At 33.7% G+C, this 26,995-nt stretch overlaps 1 protein-coding gene across 1 annotated transcript in view; it reads right to left on the bottom strand.

Annotated features, from left to right (window-relative positions):
- Window positions 1-26,477, bottom strand: part of LOC123532347 (uncharacterized) — an 84,125-nt gene extending 57,648 nt beyond the window's left edge. The window contains exon 1 of the mRNA XM_045313758.2: window positions 25,990-26,477. Within this exon, the coding sequence (XP_045169693.2) occupies window positions 25,990-26,260 (271 nt within the window). The 5' untranslated portion in view covers window positions 26,261-26,477. The remainder of the gene's footprint in view (window positions 1-25,989) is intronic.
- Between the last annotated feature and the right edge of the window lie 518 nt (window positions 26,478-26,995).

Below are 26,995 nucleotides of genomic sequence, written 5' to 3'. Positions count from 1 at the left end.
TTTGAACGATTTTAATATCCATTTAATTTAAAGGGAAATATAATGTTGTTGAAACAATTTTGAAAATCGGTTAAAAAATGAGAAAGTTATCAGCATTTAAATATTTGATTAAAATGCCGGCCATTTGTTAAGGACAGAACTGACAAGTGGATCATTCTTGAAAGTGTCTATGAATAGCAACCAGGTCTGAATTTATAGGTTTCATTTAAGTTGACTTATTTGTTGAAAAGTTCAAAATATATGCATACATACGAACTGAGCTAAATCGTAATACACTTGAATAGGTGTGGATTTAAATTAAAGGATGTAGACGACTCAAACTAACTTTGATGTGTCGATGCGATATAACGATATGCTTGTCAGAAATACTGAAAGTTTGCCTCCGTTAACAACTTCTGGTATAAGTTAACGAAAAATATATATTTCCTTGAAACATTTCGGAGTAAGTGTACAGTGTGTACATACCACGTGGTTTGTGACGTCATTTTCGGGTATTACGGCAAGAAAATTTATAAACAAATCCGTCGATTCAGAACTTAAAATCTCCGTAAGTATATCATTTTTTCTCCGATTTGAATAATTCTTTTACGAGGCTCAAGCCAAAATAGTGGGCTATAAACGCAAGTCAATGTTTTTCTGAATTTCTAAGCAGTTTTTGCAAAGGTCCGTTCCAACCCTGAAATTCGGCAAATTCTTGGAGGGAGGGTAATACGGCAAGAAAAACCCGTGTTTTACAAAATAATGCAGGATTGTTTTCCTTTACATTGCTGTGTCTTTCACCGCTGTTTATTTCGGTTCCAAGAAGGCCTGCGAACCACTTTACTTGAAATAAAATGGTAGGTTTCTCTGTGAAAAATGTGTCTTCCAAAAATGCTAATACGGCAAGAATGATACGACAGCAAGCAGATTCATGAATACACATAGTGTTCCTTTACGGACAGTTTCGCGGATTGTTGAGTTTGAGACTCGTTTCCTTATGTATAATACCTGTTTGCAGATTTCTTCAGCTTTTAAGATTAATTTCGGTATGTTGTGATATGAAAGAACGGCTTTTTTTTTTCAATGCTTCTTAAAGATAGTTTAGTAGCTCTATTAAAATCGTTCTATTTCAAAATAGTACTTGTTATCTAATAATTTAGAGCGTTCAAGAGAAGTTTCCTAATTTCTACTTTATTTAAAGTCTAAAGAGGTATCTTAAAAATGACTCTTTATGTATCTATACTGTTGCATCCGCGAATGCTAACAACCATTTTAAAAGATTCAAACTGCCAAAATGTCTACAAAAAGTGTTTAAAATTGAAAATACAAGAATTAGTGAAAGTTGGGTCTCTGAACAATGTCTATCAATAATAGTAATTGATAATGTATCGAAACTTTATACAGGATTAAGTCTTTGAGATTTCGTGATTATGGTGTAGACCTACTAAACTTTTATAAAAAAAAGCTTGATGTTAGCAAAGACAAATACTCGGATGACGTATTTTAACTGTTTCAGAGTAATGATGAGAACAAAGACTAAACTTAAACTTGGGAAACGATCTAAGACGTAAGTGTTCAGACACAGAAACCAAGAAGCGAGTTCAAATGTAAAGTTTGTTACATCGTGGATACGTACAGAAGATAAAATTTTCAATAAAGTTACTTATTAACATAAAGTCAACACATTATGTTATAGTACATGTATATGCAGATAGTTACAAATTTTAGAAATTTATTAAACGTTTTGAAATGTAAAACATAACAGTGTATTATAAGTAAAATTGGAAATATTCATTCTGTCAGACCCAACAAAGCAGTGGCAATACAACAAATGCAAAATCAATAAAAGGTCACCAAGCTAGCTTTGTAACTCCATATACGCAACGACATATTATGCACATTGAAACTTAGTAACCAACGTTCATGAATGAAGACTGTGCAGCATTTTTCTGTGATAAATTTGTATTTCAAAATTATCTTTTACTCAAACAAAAATTGTACTATCGATGGGCAAACTGGCACATGTACATGATATAAAGTTATTGTAAGAGCTTGACTTTGCATTTGTCATGTCGTCCATTAATCACAGTTTAATCAATGTAAAGCATATATAAATAACAAAAATAAACATGTGTATGCAGTATTTCTTGTATGCCATACTAGAGTGTAAAATGCAGATTCACCTTAAAAAAAAAAACAACAATACATTTGTATACAAAACGTAATGTGTTAAAATATTTTCTCAAATATCTGGACACTTTCAACGCGTAAACCAACGACTAGAAGAATATAATAAATTTGAGTTTGAGTAAAATAGAAAAAGTGGAACTTCACAGGTCGCTCAACACGACAAAAACGAAAATGTTGTGGGCTCGGTTTGATTGGGCCTGTTCATGGACGGTAGTTGAAATGCATGCTACCGTCCACGCCCTCTAGCCCCGGGTTGAGCAGAACTCATAAATAACAAAAATATACATGTGTATCTCACAAAGACCACACCAAACGTGAGAGAAAGAATTATTGCATGTCCTTTGAATAAAGCGTTAGTGATTAGCCAAAGAGCACACATAAGTGCGATATTGAGCTGCTTTTGAGGCATACCTACCTATCTGTTGGTAAATAAAACATAGTTAACACAGGCGGAATCAAGGGCTTCCAAATACAGTTGATGTAATGAAACGGTTGTCTACCACTAAATTATGACCCTAGTTATGGTAAGGATCGCAGAGTCATTACTGAAAACTTGGGCTTATCATAAAACGTAAAAATCGTACATCCAACCATATAATGGTGAAACCAGAAAGTGCTAAAACATTATGCCCTAAAAAGGGGACATAAAAGTAAAAATATGAAAAGAAAAGAAGGTTTATCCTATTGCATGCATTCTTCAGACCCCTATACCTTTATTGTCATAGTATCAAATTGTTTTTGACAAACGATAAATATCTTTTATGAACAATCTTACAATCGTTAAAAATATCGTTTCAGAATCATGGTCGTAAAATGGAATGTAAGACTATGCCTATACAATCAGTTTACTTGCCAACATTATTAGCAAAAAGTATTTTCAAGTTGTGTTAAACAGGCAGACTATAAAAAGCTATGACAATCCTTTATGGCTCACATAGTACAACTGCTTGTACAGCAAAGCCCCCCCATCCTTCCCATGGACTGAAAGTGCATGGAAAGGTAACAATAATTTTGAAAACAGACCACTGAATTATTCTTTCTAATAAATTTTAGGCATACGGAAAAATGTTTTGTCAACACTCCAAAAATGAAGCAGGGCTTTACTGTTTATAAACGGTTCCGTTTAGTTTAGCATACCATGCACTAAGTAGGTAGGCCCTATTTACTTACCTGCTGACAGAAGTAAGTAGTTTTAAAGAACCAAGTCTCAGCTGCTGTTCAGAACAATATGTGTATTCATGAATCTGCTTGCCGTAAAATCATTCTTGCCGTATTAGCATTTCCCGAAGACATATGTTTTCACAGAGAAACCTACCATTCTATTTCCAGTAAAGTGATTCGCAGGCCTTCTTGGAACCGAAATAAACAGCGGTGAAAGACACAAAAAATGTAAAGGAAAGCAATCCTGCATTATTTTGTAAAACACGGGTTTTTCTTGCCGTATTACCCTCCAAGAATTTGCCGAATTTCAGGGTTGGAACGGACTTTTGCAAAAACTGCTTAGAATTTCAGAAAAACATTGACTTGTGTTTATAGCCCACTATTTTGGCTTGAGCCTCGTAAAAGAATTATTCAAATCGGTGAAAAAATGAAATACTTACGGTGTTTTTTGGTTCTGAATCGACGGATTTGTTTATTAATTTTCTTGCCGTAATACCCAAAAATGACGTCACAAACCACGTGGTATGTACACACTGGTGTAGGAGGAATCAACAGTCAGTCATGATAATAATCATTTTTCATTTCTTTCATATATGTTATTCTCTTTTTATCCTCTTAAATGAAGGATAAACGATATCAGCCAATGTGATTAAAGTCAGCAAAATAAACAAAATACGTAAGTATATCTTTACCAGATCATTATCAAATGCATTATCGAATTCGTTCAGGACTGTTTAAATCAATTAGGCAATGACCACACAAGGACTGAATCTATTTTGTGTGCAAAACCACACTGGGGCTTCTGGTAAGGCTTAAACAATTCTTTGTTTCCGGTAACATGCTAAAAAATATAGGGTAGGTAGGTCGGATTTTTTTTTTTTTTTGATTTTTTTTTTATTAAAGGAGACATTTTGGAAATTATTTTTGTGTCAAACAATGAATACAAATAAGGCGGTTATGCCTTTAGAGCATCGGTAAGTTGATTTCTAACATTACTGGCCATGTTTAAAGCACAAAAAATGCAGTTTTGCAACTTTTTGTCAAAATTTGAAAAACAATATTCTCCAAGGCCATAAAACATTTAGGGTCGGGCCAAAAAGTTAGGGTAGGTCGGGATACGTCAATGAATCTCGCTAGTGATTTTTGAATGATTTTTCGTAAGTCTGAACGTGTTTTAAATGAATGAAAAACTATATTCATTCATTTTACAGATACGAATTTTGTTGCATTAAATTTAGATAACCATGCAAAAATTTTGTGTTTATTGATTTTATAATAAATAGGTATAACAGCCAAAATGTTTTGTCAAGTTGATAAATAGGTAGGAATAGCAAAAAGGTTTTGTTAAGTTTTTATACTGACTGAAGTGAGATAATAAGATACAATCTGGGACACATTCATCGTATATTTTAAGATTTTAGATTTTCTTTATATTATGCTTGCTTTAGAGCAATTTTCAGAGAGCTGTTTTCAAACATTAAAGTTTTATATGTAAAGTAACACCTAAATAGTATTGCTTAATCTTGGCGAGACCTCATCTAAATAGTCTAAGGTACTGAAAATTATGTTTCAAAATACAGTTGTTTAATATAAGAAACAAAGAAAGAATTCAATTAACAGAACTTAACTTTCAACGTTCATCTAGTTAAAGGTATACAGAAAATATCGAAAGTATCAAACGAGAATTTCTATTAAGAACAGAGGTAACCGTTTCTCCTAAAATTCAGAGTATTATTCCCTTAGTAATTAGCGAATGTTCAAATGTTAATGTGAACTGATACAGTAATCACGGTTTATTCAATTTTACAGCTGTCATGGGTATACTAAAATCGTCTGCGGCAAATATGGTCTTAGAAAGGATAGAGCATTCCAAAATAAATGGCGCAACAGATAAACTAAATCGTCTAATGGAAGGTGCATTTATTTTCATTGATATTGGGTCGCCGAATGTTGTAACGGATACACATTTCACATAATATCATTCAGCAACAGTTACAGAATCTGGTCTTTATCTCGACACCTTAACATTTTGTGGTGACTTTAAATGAGTAGTTACCATATTTAGTGTTCAAACGGGTAATTGCGAAAGATTTTTTATTGCACTATCGTCCCAAAATTCATCATAATCTAAATATAACAGTCGGAACAATAGAAAATGATCAATTATCAAATGTCTTGATCGAATAAAAATTTAACACTGATCTATCATATGTCATTTAAAGTTGAATGAATGCCATGTTTTTATATTATCACACGACATTTTAAACATGAAGTTATTAGCATTGATTTTATTCAGTATAATAATTCACCGTTGACATGAAAAAGCGCCAATGAATATAATCTATGCTTTCAAGAAAATAATTTCCAGAAATTAATAAAGTTGAAGAAATTCTGTTATTGGGGAAAACATTCGCCCAAAATTCTAGCATACGTCCTTAAATCTTACAATTAACGATTTGATCATTTGATTTAAAGGTATATCTAAATGTTCACGTAATGAGCTATTGTATGTTAGTTCAATTTAGGTATATATAAAGGCATATAATCATGCCAAATGTAAAAGTAATACAAGTTGTTGTTCAATGAATTATGAAATAATTACATCTTCTTTTTACCTAAAGGCTAAAGGACAGCAAGGTCAATAAAGCCTGGATTTCAATTCAATTTCAACACGAACAGAATAACTACGCTGAACAAATCTTTTGGTTCTGTAATTCATTTAGCGGTATCACGTCAGAGAAAAATATCACAATTCCAGAGAAAATTTAAAACAGAAGATAGAATATTGTGCACAATTAAAACACTAGTTTTTATTCTTCATTTTCTTTGCCCTGGCTGTCAGTGTATCTGCTGCTCAATATGGATTATAATTAAAGAAATAATTCAAGTTTATGGAAAATAATTCATTTCCTGACATGTCTTCCAGTTCTCAAAGGAGTAATGCTGAATGGTAATTTTCATTAAGGATGTCACAAAATCTAATTGGTAATGTCGCAATAAGAAGTACTAGTTGTTTGCGGCGTATTGTCAACATCGGAATTGAAACTCTAATTCAGACAAAAGACGTCAAACTCTCCAACGCTAGGTGTCAATGACATTTACATGATGTAAAAAGGGTGAAAAAGTCATATAATTCAATGACTTCAATCGCCTTACATCGTTGTAGGTGTTCACTTAACAGATACGGATCGGAATGCGGATAACGTTCCGTTAGGAGACGCCATGTCGCAAAATATCACTCTGTATGCTTTGAGTTTGGGATACGACCGACACAGTTTCAGTCATATGGCAATTTATGCGGATTTTTGTGATGAAGGAAGACTCCAGGTACCCCTCCGGGCATTATTTCATAGCGGGCGGGTTTCTCACTAGACCAACCAACTTCCCGTAAGTCAGCTAGATGGCGTCCTCAAAATACATACAGAATTATACAACACAAGCGAGGTTTTGAACCCACATCGGTGAGGGAAAGTGATTCAATGTCAGCGACCTTTACCACTTAGCCACGGTAGCCCGAACTGTCTATACGTTTTCCTCATTTTAAAAATACACGAAAAAGTCCAGTGCATTGATGACCTCATTTCACGTTCGTAGAATAATCTAACTCCTATCATCTCCTATTCATTGTTTACTCTGCTCTCTTTTTGTCGGTGACAGATGTAGTTCGATTACATAGAGGATAATTGTTGGTTTCGGTGTAATATCACGTTATAATTTCACCGAGTGGGCACCAAAAGTGATATTTTCACGAGTGGCGCAGCCACGAGTGAAAATAACAACTTTTGGTGTTCACGAGTGAAATTACCGTGATATTATATCGATACCAACAATTTTTCTGTTTATTTTATGTCTAAAACTCTACTTCTGTTGTGTTTATTTCAATAAAATGTCGAAATTTGCGGGAAATTTTACCAGGAAGCATCGCAAAGATGACGTCATTTTAACGACGTCATCGTCATATTGTTTCCGGCTTTCATTACGCTCGGTAAACTTTTTGACGTTAATCCGGGTATCAGATTTGATAATTTTCACTGAGTGGCCAGTGAGTTTATCAGGATATAATTCACCGTTATATTTCGATAAACCACCGAAAAACATAAAATAAAGTGTCTTGAAAAGGGTAAAATATGTACTTTTTGCATCAACTCTTTATTTATATGATTTGCTGTTTTCTACTTGTTCGTGCGAAAATACTCGGTGAGCCGTGAGGTTAAAAAGGGGAATGGGAAACAGCTGCAGGCTACCATTGAAAAATGAAGAAAGCATTTCAATTCAACGTTTAATTCAGTATGAAGCAAAATGCATCTTTCCGGAGGAAATGTGTGCTGAAATTAACTTGGATTATTTTCTTAAGCACATTTTGCTTAAGAGTAACTAAGACTGTCAGTTTGCATTTCAAGTATGAAACAAATGCATTCCTAAACAATACTGCAGTTGTTCCACTCTGTGAATACAATCCCTAAACTGTAAGCTATATCTCACTTTGACAAGTGAATGTAAGAGCCCATACAGAATATCTGCTACAAACCTTTGACATTTAGTAAAGAAATTGATAACGTTCTTGTAATTATGTTCCGTCTCAATTACTTATAAATGACTTGGCACCTCGGAAGAAAGACAAACTAGCACATACCCTGAAGAACAAGTAAATAAGCAATTTTCCAGAGGTATTATTGATAAAACTATGAATTCTGTTATCAAACCATACTTGTATTAAAGTACACGGAATACACCACATAATTAGGAGCAAGTTAGCAAGTCTACCAATTCTGTTAAATGTTATTTCGAATTATCTATCAAAGCATTAACGTTCTACAGTACAGTTACACATAGAAAACAACCTTCTATGAATTACATTAGTAACTTGTTATTCTGGTATCGATATCTGAATCTACAAAGCAATTTTGCTATAATAGATAGCGTAATCAAACTGCTGTCTATAAGAATTTTACCCAAACTGTTTAAACAGAGAAAACGGGACTTCAACGGGTCGCCTAGTACGTCAAACATTAAGATGTTGCTGGCTAGGTTAGATTGAGTATGTTTATGGATGGTTACTAAAATGCATACTACCGTCCACGTGATATTGATTTCATGTGTAAACGAAGTTTATTTTTGTGACTTGACAACGAACAATTTACTTGCACTATTTTCAGTTCGAACATCTGGATTATAAGCGTCCATTTTACTTCAGTGCTATACTTGATAATAATGTTGTTTGTGTATGTCAAGGCATATCTTTCGCATTAATATTAATCCGCTTCACATTAAATAATTTATTTTGAAATAACCGAATTTACAACATAATTATGTACATGTATGTTGAATGACGCTTATTTGGCAACATTTTAGGCATGATAATTAGTGTTCGCATTAACAGACTCAATCAAACCGAGCATGTAACATTTCCGTTTCGTTTATGTCGTATTAGCTGACCCATGGTTATCCGCTGTTCTTATTTCAGTGAACTTTCAACTTTTATTTCAATACTTAGGCTCATACATAATGAACAGCAAAGCATCACAGTAAAGAAAAACATTTCAAACAATATCAATGGCGGTAACATATGTATGTTTAGTGTAGCGATATATTAGGAAACGGCAGCCTGATTTATTATACACTAAATAATTAATTGTTACATGGATCATAAATGTATGTATTGTTTCTGAAGACAATTTAGATTATTTACCGTCGAACGAACACACCGTCTGGAATGAACGGAACCACTTATTTCCAGTTGAGCCCACCGCAAGTGTCATATTTACCTCGCTAGCTAGTGTTGGCCGAGACTGTTTTTAAGTTTTCACCCAGTATTGAAAACTATTTGTAATATAAATTGCAATCGCGAATCAAAGGCGAGTCTCGAGCCTTTGGTTTCTACTAAGAGCTGAGCAACTGTCACCCAAACATTTTTGTCAACGACCTGTGAAATCCAGCACTAAATCGGATATTGCAAAACGGGAATATGCAACATATAATAACATAGGTTATATCAAACACGAAAAGTATGTATGAACATCTGTTAATAAACAGAATATATAACCATTTGAGTAAAATGAAAGAAAAAAGTTGGGGTCACCATTCATCTAAGAGATTTATTTAGAAAAAAAAATGTTTAAAAACTGGTGATTTTTTACATTTTCAGTTCTTTTTATTTTAATTTATATTTCCTGGAAAATGTAAAGTGCTATGTTGATTATATTTCAGTTGTAGCTTTTAATATATATATCATAAAATCTGTAAAAAGATCCTTTGGAAGCATAAAAATGAAACCAAGAAGAATAATAGCAGACTTGGTTTGATTGAGTCTGTTCATGAGGGGTACATGTAATGAAATACGCAACACCTCTCACGCCCCTCAGCACCGGCTTATGCGGAACTCTATTACACATATGTTGAATGGACCCCATGATCCCAAAGGACCAGAAAACATAACAACACTGAATCCAAGTGCGGGGAGATTTTTACAGCCGCCACTTAAAGATTGCTGTTGTGATAGTTAATAAAATCTGTAAAAAGATCCTTTGGAAGCAAAGCATGCAGTCAGAAAAATATCAGAACCAAACCATATCTACTTTCATAGATATTTGAATATGTGTTTCAAATGTTCCACAGTGTCATGTTTTAAACATAAACATGCATTAAATACCATATTTGCTAACACTGTAGAAGGAAAGACTGATGATGTTAGTATGCCCTAAAACGCTGCAATTTCATTCTTAAATAAACATACTCTACCGTATGCCCTTACGCCAATTAAAAAAAATGTCGTACTTATGTACTTTAAGTTACATGAAAATTAATCTTAAAGTTTAAAAGCTATTTTCAGTTTTGTGTTTAGTTCACACACTTCTGTTTTAAAACGTTACATCTTCAGGGAATTGAAAATTTTAAAATGTAAACGACAATAGTATTATTATGCCATCACTCCCAGATAATCCAATAAGTTGTCACTCGAGAGTGCTCTCATCAGATATCCTGTACTGTAATTATGTGCTTTAAGTTGATAATATTGCAAATAATTTCATTTTATACATTATGGATTTCAAACATAATGATATTACGTGGCCGTCGGCGGTTAACATAATCAAACTTAATTTAAGAAATTATTCAAGTTAAAAAGTTTTTTTTCCATATTCTAAAACGTTCCCAATTCCCAAATGAATTGTATTGAACACTTCTTGACAACGAAGATGTCACTAGATCAGCTAGAGAATACTTTAGTCGGGATTTATACATTAGTCTAAGAATAATTGTTGTATTGTCTTCGCAATAAATATACAGTTCTAAATAATTCTTTGTACTGCAAACAGTACATCACATGCGAAATGTTTTAATAACAAACTTAACTTGCGAACAGAACATATTGTTTTAGTTGCCACACTTTAATATCGTCATGTTAAAGGCACTGACCTCCAGATTATGGCAAAACATATTTTTCTTTCATATTGAAGTTTGGTCATATTATGAACATTAGAATATCAGTTTCTGTTTCTAAACCATTTTAAAAAAATGCCAAATCAAGAAAAAATGATAACCGCGTCGGGAATCGAACCCGGACCTCCTCGGCAATAAAGAAGGTTTTCGCTGTCGCTACCAATAGCGCTATGGAGGATTATATATATTATATATATTTTAGTCAAACGGTACGTTCTGAAAATTGACATACGCAGTTTATCTTGCCATTACAAGTGTCAGCTGCAGCCCTTAAGAGTGATTATCTATACAGGAACCTTAGCCACATAGGTAATATCTCATTTTTGTTCGTATCATTTTCTTTCCTCTGTATTAATGATAAAACATTCCGGTTCTGAAGAAGACACGTACTTTAAAACTAGATAAATTGATCATCTGAATACTTTTAAAATATTACAAAGTTTTTGTTCATTTAAGTCAATATAGCTCGTATTTTCTTTTGCCAGTCAGCGACAACCATTTCATAAAACTCGGATGAATATTTTTAGTTATTTAGTTCATTAAAAGGTAATGTTTTGAACTTGGCATATATCCGTGTTAACATTGGGACATCTTACGCGATTTATGGAATTGCAAGAAGTCTAGATGCGGTTTAAACTCGTCTAATTGCCAAAATGAAATACCACCCATATGTTTACATTTTCTGTAGCTTGCTATAAAATGGCTTGCTTTCAATTAAAATAAATGTCATGCTATCGATCTTTTCATAATCTAAATAAAACAGCCAAAAAGACCCGCCAAAGTTAAATTGATGTTAGCCTTTCGATAAAAATACAGGTCCTGATGTTTGTTGAATATCCTGAAATCCAGAAAAAAAGATTGTTCGTGTCTTTGAATTTTGATATTTATCTTCATAAAATAGTTCTATCTGTATTGTAATGTGTTTGTTTTTGAATTTTTTAAGACCTTTCCAAACGACGCCATTTTGTTGACATGCTTTTTGTGAATGACTTCAGATCCCGCTGAAAGGGGCACCTTGATATCATTGCACCAACGTTGTTTATCACAAAAATAAATGTATTGTTATTGGTTCAATACAAAATATAAAGTGAATATGAATATTATGCAGTTACTGACTTATGTTGAGATCAAAATGTGTTTTTACGGACCTGTAAAAATGATATTGACCTCGTAAAAACACATATTGACCGAAATATAAGTCTATAACTGTTATATTGTATGTCATTCTCAAATGCACTTATTTATGGTGGCTGATTTCTGCCAACTTCGTCTTTTCGCTTTGTCGCGCGCGAAAAAGCGAAAAGGCGAGATTTTTGGTATTGGCGCGTTGTCGCCTTTTCGCTTTGTCGCGGGCGCCAAAGCGAAAAGGCGAGAATGAGAACACGATAAGCGAAAAACCACAACGCAAAAGGGCGAAATAGCGAGACTTTTAACTTTAAAAATCTCGTCTTTTCGCCTTGTCGCTTTGTCGCTCGGAACAAAGCGAAAAGGCGACAACCCGCCAATACCAGAAATTTCGCCTTTTCGCTTTGTCGCCTTCCTGTAGCGCATGCTCTATATAAAATATATCTCATAACAATAGTGTGCGCATGTGCTACAGGAAGGCCAAAAAGCGAGATTTTTCTTTTGGCGGGTTGTCGCCTTTTCTTTTTGTCCCAGGCGACAAAGCGACAAGATGAAAAGACGAGATTTTTAAAAATCTCGCTATTTCGCTTTGTCGCCTTCCTGTAGCGCATGCGCTGTATAAAATATACATTCTGCAACATCTCATAATACTATTAGACTACTTAAAGTATCACACCTTAAGTTAACGAAACAGTGCCATATAATTTTCGTAATAATGACAACCTTGTGACTTCAGCACGCCGTACAGAAATAGTATCAAAATCTGTATACCATCATCAGATATGGAATGAATTAGAGCCTTCAGTTAGAGAATCATCCTCCTTAAACATATTTAAAGCAAAATTGAAAGAATTGTTTAAGCCTCCCATTGTACCAAAGAGAAAATGCAGTTTATCATGTTCGATTAAGAATTAAATGTAGCATTCTTAACTAAGATTGTTACAATAATCACTTACGAAATAACGCATTTTGTGAATGCGGAAACGGAGGAGAAAATTCAGAACATTATTTCTTTATTTGTAAAAAAACTTTGCGGAAAGACTTCGATTATTTTAATTAACAAGACAATTTCATACTTTAAAAACAAATATATTACTCTTTGGAAATGAAGAACAAACAGAAGGAAAAAATAGTAAAATATTTTTACCACTATGCAAGCTTCTATTCAACAATCAAATCGGTTTTTGTTTTGTCCTCATGTTTTGGCTTTGTGTGCGCGCGCGTGCGTGCGTCCGTGTGTGTGTGTATGTGTACGTGCGTGCGTGCGTGTGTGTGTGTGTGTTGTGCACGTTTGCGTGCTGTGGGTTTCGTTTTGGGGAGGCTGCGTTTTTGGTGCGTAGCATTCCCTGTTTGATACTTGTCTTTATTTTTTAAGTGGTACAATAAATTCAATAACCTTATAAATATATCTTTCTTTTTATTTCTATTTGTTAACTTTTATATACAGTTTGTTTTGAATGACATATTCTACGTATGTTCTTATTTGCTTGAACAAAGTATGACTTTATATAAGTTTATATATGTTTTAAATAAGTTCGTATAAGTTTCAATGTATGGGTTTCTTTAGGAACGGTCGGGATGAAGAGGCAGGTTAAAGAAACACTATAGTAGCTCCATTACAGAAATGTATTCTTTGTTATGCTTTTTTTTGTTTGTTTGTTGTTGTTGTTTTATTTCTCTCAAGTAACTTGCTCACATTAAATATGTTTAGTAGAGTATAACATGCTTTCTATGGGAAGGACTGTATGCTGATGTTGAAATAACTTGTTACCCGACCTTTTTTTTTGTTATGTGTTAAAAATGTATGTACTTTTGTGTATCTTTGAAACAGGAAGCAATAAAATATGATTAGACTAATTTAAAAGATCTCATAAAACAATGATGTGCGCATGCGCTACAGGAAGGCGACAAAGCGAAAAGGTGAGATTTTTCCTTTGGCGCATTGTCGCCTTTTTCGCTTTGTCGGAGGGACAAGGCGACAAAGCGAAATAGCGAGACTTTTTACGCGCCTTTTATGGCGCGTTAAAAATGTCGCTATTTCGCCTTGTCGCATTGTGTTTTTTTGCTTATCAAGTACTAAATCTCGTCTTTTCGCTCTGCCGCCCGCAACAGAGCGAAAATACGACAACGCGCCAAAACCAGAAATCTCGCCTTTTCGTCCTGGGACCCGCGACAAAGCGAAAAGGCAACAACGCGCCAATACCAAAAATCTTGTCTTTTCGCTTTTTCGCGGGCGACAAAGCGAAAAGGCGAAGTTGGCAGAAATCAGCCACCATACTTATTTGACTGGCTCATATTTCATACATATAAGATAAAGTGATATCACAAGAGTCATTATCACTTTTGCGGGTCAATGTCGCTTTTTGCGGACCTGCGCGTGCACCCCTTTCGACCAATCAAATGAGCGCATTTGAGAAGGGTATATAATATTCATTATCATACTTTGGTAAACACAAATCGGAATAATAGAAAGTCCAATAATTTGAAATAAAGCAAATTTTGAAGTCACAATAATCGAACAATCATTGTCATTTTAATAATTGTGCTAAGGTCCATCAGAAATTCCTATACAACGATATGCAAGTTAGAATATAACTACTTTCTAGTTGCTTGAGCAGGAAACAAATTGAAATTAGAATCAAAGATTTTACATAGATGTTCTAGAAAAATGACCAAACTCTTCGCAGTGAATAGGTGCTTAGTGCATACTTCAAACAATAATGACGGTGGTACACTACATGAAATATGTCTTTGTTTCGATTAGCCATAACAAATTATGTCACAAATATTAGGGGAAAGAGGGTGAATGTTTGCCTCTAAATCAGGAAAGTTGTATATATGGTGCTATTAACAATGAACGCACTCAAACAATCCATCTTTTTCAAAAATGTATTACACTTCCATTCAACAATAAAACATTTTTTCTGCCTGTTTCACTTAAAAGAAAATCACATTATACATAAAATGATCTAACACTTTAGATATATTGTTATATAATGTAAAACTCGAATCAGTTTGTGCAAAGTTTTCTATGCTTTGTATTACTGTATTTCTGTATAGACATGACAGTTCAGAATATATTGTAAAGTATATGTGACTTACTTCCAATCATTTCAATTGGCTCAATAAGTTTAAGATGGAACCGACAAATGAAGAATTACTTTATATCATTCACAGATAAGATGTTGTAGTATCATTCACATGACCGATTGACTTTTTGAATTTAAATGTAACCTAATTTATTAAAAATATGTCTATGACGGTTTTCTGTGATATGCAGGCTCTCTAACCTCATAACCCCTCTCAAAATTCAGGTTTGTCTAGTTAATCCCATTGTTTTTTAGTTTTTATTAGTTTTTGGTTTTTATTTTGGCAAATCCATTATTTTTACTGATAACCATACACCGCTTTTCAAGGCCTTGCACTCTCTGTATCATTGAAAGTTCCATGTACACCGCCATCTGCGACATTTTGGCACTTGTAACATAAGTAAAATGTATAGTTCTGCTGGACGGTACAACGTGGTTTTTCCATTTTTTTTTCAATTTTGAAGTAACACACAGTCAATAAAAACGAAAATGAAAAATGTGTTTCTTTCGAATTACGTCAATACTGTGAGGTACGTCTGGGTTAAAGTGTATTATCCTCTTAAAAACTGGCGAAATTGAAAATGTCAAATGTCAAAATTTAAATTACGCCATCACTCGCAGTTTACTCGATTTTACAGCGTACACTTAAAGCGTTTACAGCAAATGTGTCCTTAGCTTTTGAAACGACTAAAGTGAATCAAATACAAGATAGAGCAAATGATTTGATTGCAGGTTCATGTAAAAATATATTCACAAAAAAGAGTTACAAAGTTGAGAAGCGGACAAATTTACCAACACTGTAAGTTTGATGCAATTCGTTAAGATTGTACATACTATGAAAAATAAACAATAAAACGACCCCCCACACACCCAACAAAAATAAAAATAAATAGTAAAGAAAGACCCTTAGTATATTAGACTTGAAATCAAAAACAAGATTGCTACAGTTGTAACTTTGCAAATGTCACATATTCTTTGCGGTGCATTTACATGAGTATGTTTATTAGTAGTGTTTAAACATAATAATTTAATAACTGAAATCAAGAATTATACCTTTGTAATCAGATTCATTATTTCTAAATAATACAGCTGGTAAAAAGAAAATGATCGATTGGACATGTAATTGGTATAAAAGACTGATCGAATCAATGTATGATAATGCGTTAGACTGCCAATAACAATATTTGAAATACATCTAATACTGCAATTAGAGTAAGTAACTGTCTTGCATTATTCCTTACTCAGTGTATATTGTAACATTTATGTTATATGTACGCTTTTTATATAAAACATAAAACAAATATATGACAGATGCACGGACATTTGAAAACGTAATTTAATGTCTTGCATCATTCCTTACTCAGTGTGTACTGTAACATTTAAAATAATTTATAACATAATTAAGCTTTTATATAAAATATAAAGCAAATGTATGATACATGCACGGACATTTGTAAAGTTTAACGTAAGTTACTGTTTTGCTTATTCCTCATGCAGTGTGTACTGTAACATTTATAATATTATTACGTTTTTATATCAAATATAAATGAAATGTATTACAAATGCATGGATATTTGTAAACGTAAGTAACTGTCTTGCATTATTCCACACATAGTGTGTACTGTAACATTTATAATATACATGTAATAACGCTTTTATATCAAATATAAAGCAAATATATTAAAGACGCACGGACATTTTTAAATCTCACTAGAGTAATATTCTCCATAATTGTCTAATACTTCTCAATTGTTTTGGCAGAATAGCAGTTTATGATATTACCGGTGATATTCAAAGGAACATTTGAAGCGAAAAGAGCTGTTAGAAACAGTTGAAAGATTTTGATTTCATCAAAGCTTGTTTCGATTTAAATATTCAGCATTGGCTTATAATGGTTTTCTGTAAATACCACAAGCTACAAAGTAAATGGAAAAACAATATGAAACAATAAATCTTTTGTTGTAATATACTCAACTTCTATGGACACATTTTGAACTAGCATTCAACAAATGCAAAATGGATACACTTGACAACATACAAGATTACACACAACATGTCATAATTTATAGCAAAACCGTGTTTTAATACTATTTATACACGATGAGCTGTTATACCTCGAGTGTAAGAATTTCACGAGGTAGTGGCCAGAGTGAATTATTGAGCACGACGTATATCCGCCGTTTAGCTATAAATTATTTCTTAAACAATGCAAGAAGTATATTGATATTGTAACCTCAAATACAAAAAATTGCGTCAAATCTGGCTCTGTATACGTAACTTATAGAAAGGATATTTGGTATCATTTCAGAGACGAAAACTACAATTGCAATGACTTGGAAAAACAGTTGCAACAAAACAGAGATTTTCGTTCCTCCCATTTCCAGGAGGCATTTCCAGGAGGTTATAAAAAAGTAATTGTCTGTTATACCGAAGGATGTCAAAATATCACACTATGAGCATGCGTAGTCGCACGGAAATAGCCGACAGATATTACGGGTCTACTTCTTAAAGGAGACTAATTCATTTTACGAAATGTCTCAAGTTCCCAAAGGAATTATGTTGAATTTAAGATGTCACAATATCTCATTAGTCATGTAGCAGTAAAATTACAGGTTGTTAGCTTTATTGCTAACAAAGAACTGAAACTTTTTTTCAGACAAAATAAGTAGACTATAACTGTTAGAAGCTTTGTGGTATTGACGGCAAAATGTTACAAAATGTAGCATTAAAAGGTACTAGATTTTATCTAATTCAAACCAGGGGATGTTGATCTAACAATATGAATCGAAATGTAGTTTACTTTCCGTGGGAGAACAGATCTTATGCTTTGTCGCTTTATTGTGATACAAAAGAGAAACATCTTTTCAAACCGCTAACTTGATTTTCTTCAGACCCAAAAGATTAACAAACACCACCACTTTTTTCGGGTTACATTACAACACATTCGAAAATAATCAAGTCCCAAGAGCAACTATTGATCAGCATTTCAACTCGGCCGTCATTTTGTTAATGAAAAACGACGGATAAAAAAAATCTTTAATAACATTTGCATATCTGCATACTAACTAATGTGACAGCTTTCTCTTGTGCACAATGACATTCTCTTTTTCACTTTTTATTAAAATGATTTGCTGTTTCCTACTTGTTCGTGCCAAGGAAAACCATCTAGCTATAAGGTGAGACTTTGCTGGAGGCTACCTTTTGTCAGTGTAAGGAAAAAACGTTTCCGCACGAAGTTAGCTTAATTCAGTTTGGATTGTTTTCATTAGTTCACTCTGCAGCAAAGTATTTAAGACTGATAGTTTCTATCTCAAATACATGTATCTAAACAATATGAAATTACAGCAAATGTTTCATTCTGTACACTTCTGCAACTTTAACCTTTTTCACTTTAACAAGTGTCTGAAGGAATCAGTCCACAGTGTCTGCCGCAAACGAACCTATGACATTTAGGAAAGAAATTGAAAATGTTCTGGTAATTATGTTTCGTCTTCATCACTGATTAATGACTTCCCACCTCAGAAGAAAGACAAACTAGCACACACTCTCTAGATAAGGTAATTCAATCAAGTAAATACGTCTTTTGGTAAAGTGTTACGTATAAATGCATAAATAAACCATTTATCATATACCTACGAATGTGATGTCTAAAATACAGCATGTGCTTTAGAAGGAATCAAAAAACTTGTATTCAGCTCCGATCTGGTACGGTAAAATCTCAATGGACTTCTTTCTTCTGTTGTGACGTCAAATATAACGTCAAAAATGCCAAAATATCGACGTTCTACGCGTGTAAAAGTTTACTGTTTCAAACGTATTTTCAGTCTTATTTTCCTACAGTTTGGATAGATATAATACTAGAAAGAGGTAATTGTGTGAAATAAAAGGGTTATTACAGCAATATCTTGATATGCAATAATGCATTCGGCTCTCATGGATTTGACAGGCCGCCTCGTGGGACCCAGACCTGGCAAAATAAACACGAGCCGAATACAAAATTGCAGATCAATGTACCGTTAAAATAGCCCTCTTCAAGACGCACAACAGAATAATTGTATTCCTTTGAATTTCCATAATTGTAATTCCATAATTTTAATTATGCATGATTTGCTTGAAAAAAAGAAGAGAAATATAAGTACCTTGTTACAAACTGATAGCGAAACATATTAGGTCATGACAATGTGTTTAATGTCTAAACATTTAATTGAATGAATGGAGCAGTATACACAGTATTTGATGTATTACTATGTGTTTTGTTCACATTTTGCTTCAGTGTAAGATAGTTATTTAACTTTGTTTCCAAAACTAAACTGAAAAAAGATTGACTAATTGACTAAATAAGTTTTGCAGATGAAGTATTAAAAATACATTAATTCAGAGAGGGCCTAAAATGTCCACTTGCATTTTGCAGTCTAGCTGTATTACAGCAGTATTATCGAAATGATTTCCACAAAATTCACGGGGAAGGAAGAAGTAGGTCACTAGGTTGTGGTGGGTCTTTAAATACACCACGTAATTAAGAGCAAGATGGCAAGTCAACAGTTTTTTCTGTAACGTAGGCAAGTACTTTTTCAAAGTTCTATAGCTGCATGTTAAGACTAATGATTTTTATTCTTGAAGAGATCTCTCAAACTAAGTAGAAATGTTTAAAAAAAGTTTATAAGAGATACATTTTATAAAAAAATGGATGTTTTTTTTTTGGTCAATATATCTTTTATAGGCGTTGTTTGTTTTTTACCGAGGGTATTTCTGAGACAGAAGAAATATATAATTTGACAAATGAATGAGTACATAATACTCACTCAAAATTCTAATATTATTGAGGAATAGTTTGTATATTGGGAAGCGTATGACTTCTGAACTGAGTATTATTGTCGCAAGAAGGTTTCCGTTTTATACTTCAACAAAGTATTGCCCTGTGTCATGTCTTTTAAACAGTGAACATGAAACCTTGATATAACTGATGCAATGTGAAATACATGGTATTTTTTATTTTGGACAGTTTCACACGGTAAGCAGATATGCGTCAGTTTTACCTAAAATAATGGTTATGACTGCTCTGTTTATTATTACGGTCAAAAGGACTAAGGTATAGTGAAAACTCGATACTTTGGTTTTGGTGACAAGCAATACCGGGCAATATTACATGAAGAGGACATTCTTACTTTTAGCATTAATGTGCAGTGATAACTTTATTACTTTTACTCGAATATCTGGCGGGAAAATGTCCTACGTTTGCTTATTAAATGTCTACCATGATAAAGTAATGATGTCCTCCTTAATAGTCTTACGTCAAATAGCTGTTGCTACGTTTCACCTTAGCACACAATAAATCTTGTGCTTTGCGTATTTTAGACACTTGACAGACATTTAGCGCATCTTTGTTTACCCATTTACTGCAACGCATAGTTAGCTTATTTAGCAAAATAGCGCATTTACAGATATTTTGTTTGAAGAATGATGTTAATTTGATACGAAAACATTTTCTTATTCAATAAGGGTAGGCGACGAAAGTGCCCACCTGATATGGATGGAAATAACTTCAAGCCTAGTTCAGGTCTATGCCGATACTGCTTGGAAAAGAACTGTTTTAAGCAATCATTAAACAACTAGTCGAACCCAGTTCACAGGCACCGTGCTCTAACCAATTAACTTTTGCACCACAGTTAAATGACTGTCTTCTTGAATTTCTGTTCAACTAACATACAATTTTTGAAACCATTTATCACAAAAGAGAATGTTGAAAAAATAAAAGATAATAATGAAACAAGCAAAGGACTTCGGACACTATCATATGCTTCTAGCCTACATTTTGAATGCAAAATTCTCCATAAGTATTTAAACAATACCCAAATCGTTTCGAGCCAATGATAAACCAATGTGTTAGTTAACTTATTACAGCAGAAACTGTTTTTATCTGTTCCTATCAAGATGTTTTTCTTATTTTATCTTAGTCAGGATATATTTTCTTGAAAAAATAAAATGTTTAATTTCCGTAAAAATATAATGTCATCACTTTACGGATGTTTTAAATATATAAATTCCAGTCGTAAAAAGTGACAAAATCTGTTTATTTAAGGAAAAAATAACATTTTAAAATTAAAATCCTAAAAATAAATAAAAAAGCGAGCGATATTTTTGCAAACAACCTGTACTTGATTTATCTATACACTGTATACACTGTTCGTAATGTAAAGTTATTGATGCATTACATGTATGAATAGATATACATGTATAAGTGACCGGTCAGTTTTATTACAGTGGTTCAGGTAGTTATTTAAGTACATGTACATGTCTGTATAGCTGTGTTTTAAGTGATGGCAGGTATTTGTGTGCTGTATAACATTAATACTACGAAAAGGCAGTCATCTTATCAAGCAGTAGGGTGGGTTCTTGCTTGGAATAAGTACCAGTGGCACAGATAATATTTGTGCCGCGCCATGAGAAAACCAACATATTGCAATTGCGACCAGCATGTATCCAGACCAGCCTGTGCATCTGTGCAGTCTAGTCACGGATCTGTGCTGTCCGCTAACGGTTTCTCTAATTCCAATAGGCTTTGAAACCTAACAGCATGGATCCTGACCAGAGTGCGCAGATGCGCAGGCTGGTCTGGATCCATGCTGGTCGCAAAACACTATGTTGGTTTTCTCGTTTTCTCATGGCACGGCTCATTTGGCTTAAACATTTAATAAAAATGTATCCGAGATGACAGTTCTTTGTGGGGATTGCCTAAGGAAGCTGTATTGGAAAAAGTTAAATCGGGATAAGTCTGACAACAGCCCATTTAAAGATAATGTTGTCTAATCAGGGCAGAAGTTGTGAGCAAAACACATTCGAAATGTATCATTTGTAGGGCTAAAGTAGAAGCAGGTCGATGCATAAAAATTCCACCTTAAACTCGGCTGGACCTTTCAGTTCGTTTTCGCGTCTGACCGTATTTGTATATGTCATCTGCATGGAACGCGACTTGACACATCACTTTCGTGACATCACACTGAATGTGAAACCGTCACTGCCATGACCTGCCAAGAGGCTACTGTTCTGGACCTATGCATCACAGGCATATCAATAGCAAGCGTTATTTCTGTTTGATGGACTATAGTCAGGATCAGATTATCTGCTGTGCACATATTGACTCTTTTTTGTGGTGTTTAGTCCGTCGCAAAGGACAATACTCAATTCAGTTTTCACAGAAGGAAGAACATGAAGTAATGAATCCGTGTGACATTTAGTTCGTGTCTAAAAGAAATAAATATAAACGCACAGAAGAAGATGAAAAAAATTAAGAAATGAAAAATATATAAAAATACAAAAAATAATAAAAACAAAATGGAAAACAAATAACATCCTCATCGCTAATGGCTGGCGTGCGCGTCGCGAGGAGGGCATGCAGAAGATTAGCTGGTGTGTTGCTAGTATTTAACAGCACACATTTGCCAATCTACTGCAACAAACAACCAGGATAAGCCAATGAAAATTTAACCCAACGAATAATATTCACAGCAGTTGCTTCTCTCACTACTATACATGTATAAAATGCCTATGTGTACCCTCTCAAACATTTGCATAGTATTTGAGTTACAAACAGATGTAAAAATATGTGACAACCTAATTATTAAACATGAATGTAAAAAGTATTGGTTACTTTATATTTAGGAACACCCTGTAGTTATATTTTTTGTTTAAAAGTACTGTTCCACCCCTTGCATCAACACAATAATCACGGAAAATGTGTATAATTAATATCTACATGTGCTGGCCAAATATGGTTTTGATGCACGGGTGGGAACAATGTTGTATAAAACAAAATAGCTTTTATATGTATAATAACAGGGTACGTAATTCTATTTAGAGCAAAACTCACCGTTTTATGAAACAAATATTGAAAATTTGACTTTAAGAAATAATTTCAAATATGTATTTTGATGGTGTATGTAATTAAATACTTATTTCTTAGTGGTTTATTTTTCACTGTTGGAGTAGGCAAATTCAAATAGAAAGTGTCCGAAGTCCTTCAGTGATTTTATATTCCCCGCCAAATAAATTGTTTTATGAATGGGGGGACTATATTGTGAAAGATATTAGAAATCAAGGACAATAACTTGTTAATAAAGTGATCCTAAAGGAATTGCGTATGTATCAAAGCCTTATATAGTGATCTGCATATGCAGAAAGTTTCATGAAGATCCATTTATAGGTTAGTTAGATACAGTCACGACCAAATGTAGGGGAAAAATTCCGCTTTTACTGGGTCATAGGGGCTAATGATACATGTGAGCAAAGTCGTGTGCTAATGAATAACTATGCGAGGTTGGTGATTTTAGCTCAAATACTTGTTGACGGAAGGACGCACGAACGCACTGGTGTACGGGTGAACATATGAACAGCCGGACTGACAACGATAGGTCTGCATCCCTTCACCTTCGGCAAGTATCAAAATTAAGGCAACATCGACGTTATCACTCCGTAGTATGGAATGAAATCATTTGCAATATTATCAAATTAAAGCGCATAATTACAATAGATGAAATCTGAGAACAATCTTGAGCGCTAATTTATTGGATTAACGAATAATGACATTTTCATATTACGTCCAACATGAATACTTAATGTCACAGATTGGGATATTGATGGTCGTAATATAAATCTTAGATTTAATGTAAAAGCATATTCCTTGAATTTTAGTTCTACAATTCTAGATTTTGCCAATAATATGATATTCGACTATGTATATTAGAAATAATGATGAAGTTACTGCACTCTAAAATGCTACAGTTTTATGAAATTTATAGATAGCATTTATATAGCAAGGTATGTGTTTGTGGTGTTGTCAGATTTTCACATTTTTGCCAGTTTTGGTGTTTCAAGAAGCACTTTCTAAACAGAAATATTATTAAATGTTGCATATTCCCCCTTAGAATAAATGAATTCACTTAAACGCCGGGAAAAAGATCTTCCCATATTTGCTCTCCTAAATTGAACAATTTGGTAGAGATTACCCAAGGAACATTTCTATCAAAAGCAATTCATTTCAAAATCGAGCCAAAAGTTTCTGAGGAAAAGTTGTTCGTAGTTTTTAAGCCACATATTTTAGCTATGTAGATAGAAATAGGCGTAATATATAACAGCCATGCTTTTATAAAGAAAAAGAATGTGTGAAGAAATTTTGTAGATGGTAATTTAAGAAACATGTCTGTAAAATTATTATGAAAATGAGCCAGCGGTTTCAAAAGGCTTAGCTTTAGGATTTCCATAAAACCAAATGGGGAAACTAGCCCTGCACTATGGGCTGTTATACTTTCAACAAATAATAAAAACTTGAAGAAAATTAGTAGAGGATCAACAAAGAAATATTGCTGTTAAAATATTTTGAAAGCCAACCTGTGGTTTCAGATTGTTTTTTCAACAAAACAGAACGTTTTAAAGGATTTTGATAGGGGGAAGTACCTAACAAACGTTGCTATGAAATTATTTTCAAATTGGAACAACGGTTTCAGAGGATAAGAATACGTGTTTTTATACAGCTATATAAATGAAAACGAGCTCCTATTGATCTGGTGCTCAGGTTTTTAAAACAAAATGAAACAGAATATTGTAGTCTAAGAGCATCATCTTAGAAGTATTGCTTTGAAATTTATTTTGAATTAAAGCCACCGGTTTCAGAGGAAAATTTCAAATTTTTCAAAAAAGCCATGTAGAAAAAAAATTGCGGCTAGATTTTTGTTTCAAGTATTTTGGAAAGGTTAACATTGCTTTGAAATTATCTTGAATGCAGAGGAGAAGATTTTTAAAGCCAACATATTTGTAAAATTGTTTCTAAATCGGGTCTTCAATTTCTGAGAGGACACGTTTTAATATCTTCATTTTTGCTGCCACCAACAAGAATTCTTCTCAGATGACCTATTCTCAGTCAATTCCAAAAAAGGGAGCGGTGAGTGTACCTAAGAAATATCATGCTCAATTGGGTGAAAATGTAATCCACATCGTATGTCTTTACGTAAAAAAAAGACAGCTAATGCAATTTGAAATAAAACCTAGTTAAAAAAAGACAGTTTAACTAGTTCTTAGTTTATTTTTTTTATTTTTGTCTTCAGAGATTCGGGGGAGATTCCAATGACACAAGTATCATTGTGCCATCATTCTCAGTTAATCCAATAAATTGGCGCCCAACATTGTTCTCAGATTACATCTATTGCAATTATGCGCTTTAATTTGATACTATTGCAAATGATTTCTAGAATTTCCATATACCGGGCTTGCGTGCTTTAAAATATAACGCTAAAGGGCTAGGATAAATATGAGACTCCGATATGAACGAGATTAAAGTTTTAATGCTATAATTTTTTGTTAAGTAGGCTCTTTGAATTTCAGTTTTATTTGCAGTAATTGATAAAGTTACAAAACGAATTTAATTTATTGAATGTTATTGCATACAAGTGGGACAAAAACATGCCTTGATTAGCTGTACTGTAAGTTACCGTAGCAATTACTTTTTTGATGGAATGCAATTGCAGTGTGACAAGCAGACTATTTCATGAACTGATATAGACACAACATCAAACATTTTGAATTCCAAAATCAGAACGTTAGTGTTAAATAGCATTTTTACACATTTTACCTGTTTACAAATGAAGCAGAAAAAATGTTCACATGTCATTTTTACTGTATGGAAAAACACTTCCTGAAAATAGCTGACACACTTTTGTTCTTTATAAGCTTTGTACAAATTCCTAAACCTAAAGAAAAAGTTGACATACACGTATTTGCAGGTATGTTTGTAAACTTTCGTGATTTATGAATTTAAGGTTAAAAATTTATATTTTAGCAGCGTATTTATTTGATTAAAATACCGGTACCATTTAAAATTTGGAATGGCTGATGTGAATGCGTCTAGTTCCCGACTCCTGAAGAGTAGGTAAATCTTTAGGGATCAAATTTAATGTGTGTACCACGCAAAATTTCGATGTACTTAAATGTGTTCTGTAAGAATATTCTAGAAACTTACATTGCTGCCCGCAGCTGCTATTTCCAGATGTTACTCTATACACGCTGAATGGTGATGAAGAGGGCGGGCACTGCTTTACTCCAGTCTCTTGAACATGCTCGTATCTCAAACTATCTTCTAATCCATGTTTAAGTTTCCTACAAACCCTTGAAGACGCATCGGTGCAATTTATAAGGAACAAATTGATCGTGAGAACGTATTTAATTAGCGCCAACATAAACGATTTATTTTTAAACTGTGTACAAAATCCAATTCTGCAAACGTAAGGCATTCTTCTTTTGCACAGAAACTCCCCAAAATAGCTGTACTTTATACTGCGTAACTATGGAAATAGATCGCCAAAGAATTTCAAAGTCATTTATAGCACAGCTCTATAAAACGTGTAGCAACTAGAGAGATGGGAAGCTAGCGAATTGGCGGCGTAGTATTTGTTATCCAATACCTTACATTCCTCAGAATCTTGTCCTGCGGCATCCGGAGGACTCAGAAACATTGCCTAATTCTTTTTCCAATTACTCGCTTGTCAAAAATTGACATTCGGAGGACAAATGCATGAAGTACTTTATAGGAAAATGCCAATGTTTTAAATATCAGGCTACTGAATTTGGACGATGACTAAATATACAACAGTATTGAAATATAAACTCTAAAATACATCTAAAATAACTCTAGAGTACATTATTTATATTCTAAACAATCGTTTATCACATTTATGTAATTGCATTGACTTAACCCTTTTTCGGGAAGATAAGAAATGAGCCGCGCCATGAGAAAACCAACACAGTGGCTTTGCGACCAGCATGGATCCAGACCAGCCTGCGCATCCGCGCAGTCTGGTCAGGATCCATGCTGTTCGCTTTCAAACCTAATGGAATTAGAGAAACTAATAGCAAACAGCATGGATCCTGACCAGACTGCGCGGATGCGCAGGCTGGTCTGGATCCATGCTGGTCGCAAAGCCACTATGTTGGTTTTCCCATGGCACGGCTCAAATCGTAATACACGC

This window comes from Mercenaria mercenaria, chromosome 11 (genome assembly GCF_021730395.1).
Source record: "Mercenaria mercenaria strain notata chromosome 11, MADL_Memer_1, whole genome shotgun sequence".
NCBI classification, from domain to species: domain Eukaryota; kingdom Metazoa; phylum Mollusca; class Bivalvia; order Venerida; family Veneridae; genus Mercenaria; species Mercenaria mercenaria.
This window is presented reverse-complemented; position numbering and strand designations above follow the sequence as displayed.